We start from the raw sequence: 12,592 nt of genomic DNA, 5'->3' as shown, positions 1-12,592 counted from the left end.
ATTCCTCACGCTCTCTGCCAGATTGTCTCATTGGCTTCCGTTCCCGTTTGAGACTTTCCTGCCCCTCGTTTTTGCTTCCTGCATTTTTGGTTTTGCCGGGGGGTTTTTTCGGCTTTGCGGTATTTTGAAATTTCCCTATTTTTCAATTCACAAACTCTCTCTCTCTTGGCTTATCTCCCATTTGGCATAGCGGCCGAAAGTTTTCGAACACTTTGTTTGGTGTGTTTGTGTGGATTACTTCAGCCTGATGGTCATAAGTTTTCGGACACTTATTTTTTTGTAGGGTTTTTTTTCACATGTGGACTAAATGTAAGACGGCACTGTGCAGCTGCAGAAGAACTTGCGGAAGTGGTGGAAAAATCAAGCCTTACAGATACTTTGTTGGAAGTGTAGGATACTTTTCTGAGCTGTCAGAGTAAAATTACTCAAGAATTTAATGTTGACACTGGTTAGCTTTTTGTAAAAACAAACTACACCCTGCACGTTTTTTGTGATTTTGTGAGCGATCTTTGTGTTTGCAATGTTGGAGAACATAATAAAGGTTTGTATCGAGAATCGACGGTGGTTTGTTTTGTATACTGGTAAATCTCGGCTGTTAGTTGGTGCACATATGCCTTTTGGTGTAAACAAACATGTATGTACATTTTTATAGCATGCCTTCATCAAACAAATCGCAGCAACGCTGTTGTGTAAAAACCCTCCAAAAACACATGCATGCACATTCTCATTTATTAACACACATCATGTACATAAAGAAATTTCAAGCACGTTAATATACTGCCGCCATATTGGTTTTTGTTTATCTCGATCATCGGTTATCTCGACGCTTTTTGGCGTCCCCCTAGGCCCTCGACATAACCGGGTTCCACTGTAGTTCTCTTGATTTTCATGTGGAGGTGAAACTAGATATCAAATTGGATCCCATTTTTTTATCCTTTTTTTTTGATCGTTTGCTTTTGGTCACCCTGGACCAATATAATTCAATCATATGCACAGTTTTTAATTGATCTGACTGATTTTAGACATGTATCTACAATGTTTAGTTACAGAAGACTTAAACATGTAAAGAAAGGAAAAGGTTCCTTCTGTATTAAGTTATAACCAATTTCCAGTGCAAGAATTTATGCTTAAGACCATGTAAAGGTGACGTGTGTAAATGTGCCAAAATTACATCTATGCAGTGCTAACTATAACTATGTGAGCAGTTCAGCACAAATATGTCTATAAAACTGTAAAACAATGAAAGACAAACTGAAGATTGTGTATTTTTCTGATTTGGTATGAGTCACTTTGATCACAATTACTAAGTACTTTTATTTTATTTAGGATCTTCACAAAACCCAGCGAGAAAGTGGTCTACAGAGGAGATCCAGGCTGTGGAAAAAACTGATGAACTACATCAGTTCTAGCAAGGTTCCTGGTAAAGGCCAGTGCATGGACTGCATTGAACAATCCCCAGCAGCACTTCAAGGGAAAAGTTGGGAGGCAGTCAAATCTTATGTTAAAAATCATATTGATTCCATGAAGCGAAAAATGTAAAGGTAAAATGCCTTTCACGGATGTTTTTTTTCATATGTTTGTTAAAGCAACATGTTTAGAAACATTTTAGTTCAAGTTTCTGACAAATAAATGTTAAAGAGAATTAAGAAGTCACAGCTTCTTGTTTTTGTGGAATTGCCCAAATGTTAAAACTTTTTAGGTGGTTGTTAATCAGGTTTGTACATCAAATATCTTCTATTTCTACCTCATATTTATATAGAGATATTATAAAGCAATATATCTTGTAACCCTGTTGATCACATGCATGTTCTGTTTTAATTTAAATAGATTCCAGTATGCACAGATCATTATTTATCACAGACCATGATGGTGTTAATGAACATGAACATTTCCTGCTTGTCACATAACATGAGTGTTGTAGATACCAAAATGTGGAACTTTTCATACTCTCGGAATTGAAGAGAATTAAATGTGTTAAACAGGAAGTGAAGTAAGGCTTTTTTACTGTTTACTTTCTTAGAAATGTTGGGAAATATTAAAATGCAAAATCAAATAAAAAAAAATAAAAAGTTAAATTCTCCCTTTTAACAAATCTTTAGTTTTGGTCTGAATTTATTAATCATATCATTTATTAATCATATAATCATCATTAATGTTATACACAGTTACAATTGCATATAAATTGGATAATCTGCAGATAATTCATAATAGTGACACCTAGGGGTGGTTGGTGGCAAGACAAAATAGGGACGTCCCCACCAGAATAGAAAAACCTGACAAAAATTGAGCTCTGAACTGGTGTATTTCTGATAATAAAGATGAAAGAGACGTCTGACATAAAATTGTGGCGTTAATGCATTTAGAAATGCTTGTCCCCACGTGTAACCACCTAGTCAGGAGTATCAAAACAAGTAGGAAAAAACTGTATGTGTAGTAATTATGATGATGGTAAAGGTGATGATGATGATGATGACAACGACATCACCACTACCTGTGACTCCTCCTGTACACATCAACACCTCCCCACTGATTCCTCCCCACTTTTTTAAGGTGCTCCAATTAGCTTTCAGAAGTATTGAGCTCTGTTCTTTAAAGAACTTTATGGTGAGTAGAATCTAGAGTCAGAATGCCATGGTTTGACACACCACTCTACACAGTGTGCTACACATGTCAGTGGTGTGGGACCCAATCCACCCCGGTCCCCTACACAGCTACACTACACACAGTAAATCACACTGATTTGTTGTGACACATTCAACACAAACACTACAGTAGTGCACTACATAGAATACAAAATAAGTAGATGGGGCCCAAGAGAGGCAGCATGGAGATACTGGGATTAGGGGTGTAGGATTATATACATCTCATCAGTGATAATATAATTGTTATTTTAACAATGTGCTATTCAACATTATCGAGTAATTCACCAAACCCAAACAAAACACACCTACAGATCGCATGCACACACACACACACACACACACACATACACACTCCGGCACCGGTGCAACACGGACCCTGGATGCGGCTGCGGCGAAAGAGACAAGCCATGCCCCGATCGAGGACGTCTCCCCCGCCACCACCGGCCTTCGAGATCTCGACCAAGAACTGCTTCGTCACCCTCCGCGAGACGGAACGCGACACTGTGATTCTTGGAGATTCCATCGTCCGGCATGTCCGCGCTACCCGAGCTAATGGTAAGGTGCACACTCGCTGTTTTCCTGGTGCTCGTGTTCTCAACCTTGCTGCGCAGGTACCCGCGATCCTGAGCGAGAACTTCGGAGCTGTTGTTCTCCATGCCGGAGCGAACGACACCAGGCTGCGGCAAACGGAGATCTTAAAGAGGGACTTCAGGATCCTGGTGAAGACGGTACGCAGCACATCACCCACAACAAGGATCATAGTGTCAGGACCTCTTCCCACTTATCAGCGAGGGGCTGAGAGGTTTAGTAGACTTTTAGCTCTAAATGAATGGGTACAGTCATGGTGTCGAGAACATAAACTTCTCTTTGTTAATAACTGGAACTGTTTCTGGAAGCGTCCGAGGTTCTTCCGCCCTGATGGCCTGCACCCCAGCAGAGTTGGAGCAGCAGTGCTATCAGATAACATCTCTAGGATACTTCACACCATCTGACTGGTAAGACATCAGGAAATCGTCAACTATGAGAACACGCATACAACAGACCAAATAGTTACAAGTTCACACACAGCCCAGTTTATAGAAACCATATCTATTCCTTGTGTAGTAAAACCAAGAATTAAATACACAAGATCCAGAAATAATCTTATTGCAGTTAAAACTGAAAAATGCCAGATAAACAAACACAACAAAGTTCTAAAGTTTGGTCTTTTAAACATTAGATCACTTGCACCCAAAGCACTGATTGTAAATGAGATGATCACAGATAATAATCTCGATGCACTCTGTCTCACTGAGACCTGGATTAAACCAGGTGATTATATGGGTCTAAACGAGTCGACACCGTCAGGATATGTTTATAAGCATGAGCCCCGTCAGTCTGGTCGTGGGGGGGGTGTAGGAACCATTTATAGTGCTTCTCTTAATGTTAGTCAGAGATTAGGATTCAGCTTTAAATCATTTGAAGTGCTCGTTCTTAAAATTGCACTTTCAGACATACATAGAAAACTCGCTCTGGTCACCGTGTACAGACCCCCAGGACCCTACGCTGATTTTCTTTATGAGTTTGCTTGTTTTCTCTCAGACCTCTTGATCAGTTTTGATAAAGTGCTGCTTGTAGGAGATTTTAATATTCATGTAGATGATGCAAACGATGCCCTAGGATTATCATTTGTCGACTTATTAAACTCTTTTGGGGTTAAACAAAATGTCACCGGAGCAACCCACCGTTTTAACCACACACTAGACTTAATAATATCCCACGGAGCAGACGTCACTGATATAGATATTTTACCTCAGAGTGATGACATCACAGACCATTACCTCATACTGTACACACTACCGGTAGAGCAGATTAACCGTGTTTCACCACGGTATCGACTTGGTAGGACTATTATTCCAACCACTAAGGACAGATTCATAAATAACCTGCCTGATTTATCTCAGTTTCACATTAAACCCATAACTGCTGATCATCTTGATGAGATGGCGAACAACATAGACCTTATCCTCACTAGCACTTTAGACACTGTTGCCCCCATCCGGTTAAAAAAGGTTCGAGAACAAGCACCTGCACCTTGGTATAATAGTCATACGCATGCCCTAAAGAGAACAGCACGTAATCTGGAGAGAAAATGGAGGAAAACTAAATTGGAGGTATTTAGAATTGCGTATAAAGACAGTATGCTCAGCTACAGACAGGCGCTAAAAGCTGCTAGAGCTGAACACCTGAGCAAACTCATAGAAAATAACAAAAACAATCCCAGGTTCCTTTTCAGTACAGTCGCCAAATTAACAACAAATCAGGGATCTGAAAAATGTGTTCCATCACAGTTTAGTAGTGAAGACTTTATGAATTTCTTCACTGAAAAAATAGATAACATTAGAAAAAAATTGTGGCAGTTCAACCTCTGACAGCATCTCCCGACACAATCGTACTTACAACCCCACAACTACACTGTTTTACATGTATAGGACAGGAAGAGCTGTATGATGCTATTATGAAAGCTAAATCAACAACATGTCAGTTAGATCCAATTCCCACTAAACTACTGAAGGAAGTGTTATATACAGCTGGTGAGCCTCTTCTCAATATTATTAACTCCTCACTATCGTTAGGTCACGTCCCTAAATCCCTCAAGTTAGCAGTTATTAAGCCTCTCATTAAAAAACCTAATCTGGATCCAAACACGCTATCGAATTACAGACCAATTTCAAATCTCCCATTTATGTCTAAGATTTTAGAAAAGATTGTCGCTGCCCAGTTATGTAACCACTTGCAGGAGAACAATATCTTTGAAGAGTTTCATTCAGGTTTTAGGCCCCATCATAGCACAGAAACTGCTCTAGTTAAAATCACTAATGACCTGTTTTTAGCTTCAGACCAAGGCTACATCTCTCTATTAGTTTTACTAGTTCTTAGTGCTGCGTTCGACACTATAGACCATGATCTTCTCCTCGATCGCTTACAGAACTACATCGGCATTCAGGGACAGGCATTAAGCTGGTTTAAATCCTACCTGTCCAATCGTTACCATTTCGTAGATTTAAATGGAGAGCTATCCAGGCTAATGCTAGTAAATTATGGCGTGCCACAAGGGTCAGTTCTAGGACCCCTGCTTTTCACAATATACATGCTTCCGTTAGGAAATATTATTAGGAGGCATGGAATTAACTTCCATTGTTATTCTGAAGATACCCAGCTATATATATCATCCAAACCAGGCGATACAGCTCAATTAGCTCGCATAACTGAGTGTGTTAAAGAAATAAGAGATTGGATGACCCATAACTTTCTACTATTAAATTCTGATAAGACGGAGATTTTGCTCATCAGCCCAAAAAATAGTACACAGAAGCTCCAGCATCTCAGCCTGCATTTAGACGGTTGTTCTGTAACTACTAGTTCAACGGTAAAAGACCTGGGAGTTATTTTAGACAGCAACTTATCTTTCAAAAATCACATCAATCAAGTTACAAAAACAGCCTTCTTTCACCTTAGAAATATTTCTAAGCTAAGAAATATGTTATCTATATCTGATGCAGAGAAGCTCGTCCATGCGTTTATGACCTCTAGAATAGACTACTGTAATGCATTACTAGGTGGATGTCCTGCATCATTAATAAACAAGCTTCAGTTAGTTCAGAATGCCGCAGCAAGAGTTCTTACTAGGTCAAGAAAATACGATCATATAACCCCAATCTTATCGTCCCTACATTGGCTTCCTGTTAAGTTTTGAATAGACTTCAAAACTACTGCTTCTCACTTATAAAGCACTAAATGGTTTGGCTCCCATGTATCTATCCAGTCTCTTAACACGCTACAATCCGTCACGCTCCCTGAGATCTCAAAACTCTGGGCTTCTAGTAGTTCCTAGAATAGCAAAGTCCACTAAAGGCGGTAGATCATTCTCACATTTAGCTCCTAAACTCTGGAATAGTCTTCCTGACAGTGTTCGGGGTTCAGATACACTCTCCCAGTTTAAGTGCAGCTTAAAGACATATGTTTTTAGCAAAGCCTACACATAACACACATCACACACATCACATCACAACCTTGTGCTCCAGAATATATGATTACATGCACATTATCAACTTGTGCTGTTAATATCATGAACAGCAGCTACGCTAATTCCTCTCCACTGCTTCTCTTTCTCTCCCCATCCCGAGGCTTTCTGAGGTTTGGCCAGCTCCAGTCACGTCCCACCTCGTGAACGTGTGTGTGCACATTTAGAACATTTAGTTATCTCACTGCATAATTCAGTCTATTAATGTATTTAAAATGATCACAAAATTCAGGATCAGGGGCAGAAAATGTGCACATTTATATTCTTTCATATATTTAATTAATATCACATGAAAAGTGCTGCTTTTTCCTACAAAAATCAACATGATTACAAATGTGATATTGATTTTATACACCAGTTTAATAAATAAGAGATTAGAATATAAGAAATAAGAGTTAATATTAAGAGATTTATGTTTTAGACACCACGTTGCCTGTTTTTGCTCGATTTCACCAACAAAAATAATCCAAACAAATCCACAGCACTGTTTTGTGTCTCTGAACATGATGGTGTTTCTGTAGCAGTATGGTCGGATGTCAGCTGAGGCTGATTATGCTCATTTGCCTCCCTATAAAGTTGTTTCGGTTCGTGTTGTGTGTGCGTTTGCTCTTTGTCCGCGAGCGAGCCGCCGTACTTCCGGGTTTACATGCGGATAGTGTCAAGGTTGGAGCTGTTGGTAGTGAATGATTTGTAATGGTGATGGTCTATCACACTGGGTTCTTATGAAATTATTTCATTTAAGGGTGGACTGAGGAGCTTTGTGGGGAAGCCGTTAATTGTTGGTTAGAAAGACGTGTCTATTAAACGTCTGCATCCGTGCCTCGTGAGTCGCCATACAGGTATGTGTTGACACTGACTTTATTATGAACGTTATATGGGCTTTAACAATCGGCTGATTAAAGTGTGTTTTCCCTATTTAAGGTGCGGGTCAATGTGCAAGGGACGTTACAGTGGGCTGCTGCTGTAGTGGGCTGCTATAGTGGGCTGCTATAGTGGGCTTTTCGCTTGCTGTGTGGTTTTCCTGCGCTATGTGCATCGTTTACACGGCTTTGATGTTGGCTTGACTGTCTGCTTTTTCCGACTGCAGCTGCTCCACGCTACATCATCCGTGCTCTGCGGCTGCCTGCTTCGCTCTGCGGCTGCCTGCTTCGCTCTGCGGCTGCCTGCTTCGCTCTGCGGCTGCCTGCTTCGCTCTGCGCCTGCCTGCTTCGCTCTGCGGCTGCCTGCTTCGCTCTGCGGCTGCCTGCTTCGCTCTGCGGCTGCCTGCTTCGCTCTGCGCCTGCCTGCTTCGCTCTGCGCCTGCCTGCTTCGCTGGGTTCCTGTTCTCTGGAGCTCCGTGTTACTTCCATTTGGCACCAACTGATTGACATTTTGCTGCTCTTGTATGCTAACAGTTTCTTGTTGCAGCATTTAACTACCTGCAGGATCAGCTGGACCGGGGGCATGGTGCTTATTTCCAATGGTAGTGTGAGTAACTGATTTAGAAGTGGCGTGTTACAGGGTAGTCATTACCTGATTCGTTGTGTTGATTTAATTATTTATTTTTGCATTAGCTTCATTATTTTGTTTATTATTTTTCTAACCTTATCGGGTTAAGGTTTCCCTGTTTTAATGGGAATCCATTTCTTTTGATTTCTATTCTTTGAATTTGAGTTTGAATTTGTGGTATAATGTTCTTTTTGTTTTCTTAAGTGTAGTGATTTTTCTAATTTCTTTTGTGATCTGTTAAGTGCCTTTCCATTGTTCATGTGCTTTTGTGAGGATCAAGTAACAAACAGTTTTTGGGCTGTTGACTGTGTCGAGAGCCAGGCTGTTGTAATGCGATGCTTGTTTTAAGTTGTTTTAAATTACTTTTGTTTTCTTCTTTTGCCTTCAGGAGTGGGGTGGCCAGTGGCAGCAGATTAGCATCTTGTGGTGGTGGGTTCCTTACCTGGTTTCAGTGCAGTGTTCACAGTGAGGTGTGGTGTGCTGTGGTGCGTGTGTGCACGTGTGTGTTCTCTCTGCTTAGGACCCTGTGTGCTCTCTGTTTAGGACATCAGGCCTTCTCCCACACTGAAGTGGTGTTTGTCTTTTTATTTTGTTTAAATCTGAAATCATTTTAAATAAAGTTTTGTTATTTACTCAACTCTGGTCTGATACCTGACCCAGTCGTGACGAACCTGTGTGCCTTAAGGTTGAGGGCAGTCCCGGAAATAGCCCCCGGGTGGCGTAGTCGGTACAAATCACAAGTTGGCATCGCTGCAGTTGGCGAAGCCGGTACAAATTACGAGTGCACAACGCCATATTTCGTTCCTGAATGAATCACTCGTTTAAATGATTCGGTTCATTCGCAATGACTCACTTTTAACAGTGACGTGCTGCCACCTACTGGCGGGTTTAATTTCACATTTAAAATCTATTTTTTATGATCTTAAATATCAGTATTTTATGATTAAAATATTAAAAGATTATTGCTGCATTTGTAACTGCAGGTTAAATCATTACATGTTCCTCTGAGCATTAAACAGTGTGTAAACACATCTAAACACACTTCAGATGCTGCTTCTGTTTCTGCAGCATTGCAAACATCAGTTTTGTTCATACTGATTTTATTTGTTTGGTAACAGACAAAATGTCATTATTCTAATTAACTGATTAAATGTAAGAATTTGACTCTAAAGATGATGCACACTTTTAGAGAAAATGGATTTATAAATGTAAAAAATGCCCATAAAAGCCCTGATTTAGGATTAGTGAAAATGCTGCTGCTGCTGCTGCTTCATCAGCGTTTGTGGAATGTGTGTGAAATGCGCCCCCTTCTGGTGAACACTCAGAAAACAGGGAAAAGCAATCAAAGAATCCATTGTTCATATCGCTGTATGTAAGGAAGATCAATCATCAACTCAAATCATACACTACATACATACACAACTCAAATCATACACTACATACATACATACACAACTCAAATCATACACTACATACATACATACACAACTCAAATCATACACTACATACATACATACATAATTCAAATCATACACTACATACATAGGTTTCTTTTCGGCTTCTCCCGTTAGGGGTCGCCACAGCGGATCCTCCGCACGTTTGATTTGGCACATGTTTTTACGCTGGATGCCCTTCCTAACGCAACCCTCCCCAATTTATCCGGGCTTGGGACCGGCACTAAGAGTGGCTGGGGATGGTTCCCTGACCGGGAATCGAACCCGGGTCGCAGCGGTGGGAGCGCTGCATCTTAACCACTAGACCACCAGGGGACCTTCATACACTACATACATACATAATTCAAATCATACACTACAAACATACATAATTCAAATCATACACTACATACATACATAATTCAAATCATACACTATATAAATACATAACCTATATCGATACTGTATTTGTTCTTCACATCGCTACCAATGTGTAGCGTCATACAGTCCCTGATTTCTTACGTAAACACAAAGTCCCTGAAGACATAATCAGCTCTATGGAGGAGGAAAAAGTACCAATATGTGAAATAAATGTTTGGTTTAACAGGATGGACTCATCACACAGCACTATGCAGTAAAAATAACATTACAAAGATGAACTCTGACCTCAGTGGAGCTCAGAGGCATTAGTGCATGTCAGGAAATTACTGTCAAATAATCAAACGTATTTATCCAGACTAACAGCACAACATTGTGCAGCACTAGTCATTCTGGATATATTGTGCATATGTTAATCATACACAAAGTTAAATATCAAATATTTGGTTTGAATATTATTCACTAAACATGAAAAATGATTAGCCATTAAGGGAAACACCCAATTTCTCTGCTTCCTTTTGCACACAAAAACTGAACTAGTAAGGGTTTAGATAAAGCTTTAGTCTACGCATCTAAACATAATGTTTTCTATTTTCTAAACTTTGTTTCGGTGATTTATTTATGTTACATTTTAAGGAACACAAACTATTAAATATCATGGTTTCATTTATTTAACAGATTGACAAAGACGTCATCCCTTTTATGGAAGACCGTGATCTGCCTAAATACATTTCCTCATATGGAGATCGGCTGGCATTAATAACTTCTGCAAAAATCCAACACCAATTCAGAAAAAAACGTTGGGTCTTTCTGAAAAGCTCAGAGCAAAGCTCCAGATGAGAAAGGAAGCTGATGCAAATAAACCTGGAGATCAAGTGCAAAACATTGAATCTTTAGGTCCTGCAAGAAGGAAAGGGAGAGCTACTCATCACAAAATTGAAATCGGGCGGCTGCACAGTGAGAATGAACAATTAAAGCAAATGAGAGCTAAAGAAGGAGGAGGCACGAGGACAGTAGTGGTTGCAGTAAAATGTGTCATGGATACTGTTCTACAAAAAGGAAAGAATCTCTTCTGACTAAATGGAATGTCAACCAAAGGCCATGAAACTGATTTCAAGATTGAAATGTGGGATTATAAACAAAATCAGGTCAATGAGGATGTGACCATCGGTTTAATCTCTGATCCTCTCTGCATGCACAGGCTACGCTTCTATATTACTACATTCCCCAAGAAGCAGCTACAAAGTGATAATGACTCAGATGATAGAAAAAGACAATGTTGAGGTAGAAGAGTTAAATAATGATGATGATGATGATGATGATGATGATGATGATATGCTGATGATCTTGAGTAAGAGGATGATTTTGGTCAACCAAGTGGTGATGAGCATAACCTTCTGCTATATGAGCAAGAGGAGGAATCCATAAATATTGTCATGGAAGAAGGGGAAATTGGACGGCCCTTTGTCACAGTCTGCCGGTTTCGCAGCACGCACATTTTGAGGTTTTCCCGTGCTGCCCTGTATTTAAGGACTCTATGAACTCTCCCTCTCTGCTGGATTATCTCTTTCTTCTTTCCAGATATCGCCTGAGATTCTCCTGCACTTTTTATCGGTTTGCCTACTTGTTTTTTGGATGGTTTTTGCTAATGTCTCTGTTTTGTTTCCCTGCTCAGCCTTTTGTTTGGATTATCTTTGTTCTGTGTTTTTTCCTGAATGCTTGGACTATTAGATGTGTTTTTGGACTTCTGTGGGATTTTTGTTTTCAGTATTTTTTGTTGGGATTTGCACAGTTTTGTTAATATAAGACTACTTTTTGAAGCGTTCTGCATTTGGGTCCCTCCAACCAGCCCCTGACACCTTTATTATTAATCACTGACTCTCATGGTATCACAGGTCCTTACTACATCACTGATCACTACTCTAGTGTAGCAGATAAAATGCAGCTTAATAACTGATCTATCAGACCAGGAAGTTACATTCGGTCCAGGTGACACTGAACATCCAAGTAACAACAATAACCGATAAAACCATTTGATTTTGATGTCATGCTGTGACAACAGCAACCCTCCATATCTCATGTGTCCAATGAAGAACTTCCACAACAGCCACCCTCCATATCTCATGTGTCCAATGAAGAACTTCCACAACAGCCACCCTCCATATCATGTGTCCAGTGAACAACTTCCACAACAGCCACCCTCCATATCAAGTCTACAGAAGATAGTGTCCATACATAATGGCAACTGCCTAAATTAAATACTGAAGGAATTCTTTGATCCAGCAGTAAAACAACCCTTGAGTATAAAACGAATAATTCCTGGAAAACGCTGCTGCTCAGGTGTTGTTAGATGTGTATTGATCTTTCTGGCAGGATCTTTATGATCGGTGTCCATTAGAAACAACAGTAAAACTCCCTTTCATTATTCATGACTTCAGCTGTGAAACCTGGAAGGCCATTGGCATGCCAGTACCTACCAATCAAGCTGGTGCGCCCCCTTGTGGAAGTGATCTTGTATGGAGCAGTAATTTACTTACTGCTCCTTACTAAAAACCTTCATGCATTTTGTAAGTTGCCAAGATCATGAC

The 12,592-nt window shown here is 40.1% G+C and overlaps 2 protein-coding genes across 3 annotated transcripts in view; both read left to right on the top strand.

Moving 5' to 3' along the window:
• Nucleotides 1-12,592, top strand: part of LOC310727127 (uncharacterized protein) — a 564,745-nt gene that overhangs the window by 137,520 nt on the left and 414,633 nt on the right. The gene's annotated exons all lie outside the window — the stretch shown is intronic.
• On the top strand, nt 3,017-6,852 carry LOC310730598 (uncharacterized protein). 2 transcript variants are annotated; one of them, XR_014534856.1, is made up of 3 exons: nt 3,017-3,370; nt 3,547-3,637; nt 6,809-6,852. XR_014534856.1 is itself a non-coding variant. In XM_083549629.1 (2 exons), the coding sequence occupies exons 1-2, from the start codon at nt 3,023-3,025 to the stop codon at nt 3,559-3,561; spliced, it is 363 nt and encodes a 120-aa protein (XP_083405755.1). In that variant the 5' UTR covers nt 3,017-3,022; the 3' UTR covers nt 3,562-4,941. The 2 variants fall into 2 exon arrangements, 1 of the variants encoding a protein (XP_083405755.1); XM_083549629.1 differs by lacking the exon at nt 6,809-6,852 and having other exon boundaries at nt 3,547-4,941.

The sequence above is a fragment of the Silurus aristotelis genome (assembly GCF_946808225.1).
Source record: "Silurus aristotelis genome assembly, chromosome: 1".
In the NCBI taxonomy this organism is placed as follows: Eukaryota; Metazoa; Chordata; class Actinopteri; order Siluriformes; family Siluridae; genus Silurus; species Silurus aristotelis.
This window is presented reverse-complemented; position numbering and strand designations above follow the sequence as displayed.

Bases quoted from the DNA above. Each gene is read 5' to 3' on its own strand.
- LOC310730598 (XM_083549629.1), top strand. From the start codon at position 3,023: ATGCGGCTGCGGCGAAAGAGACAAGCCATGCCCCGATCGAGGACGTCT.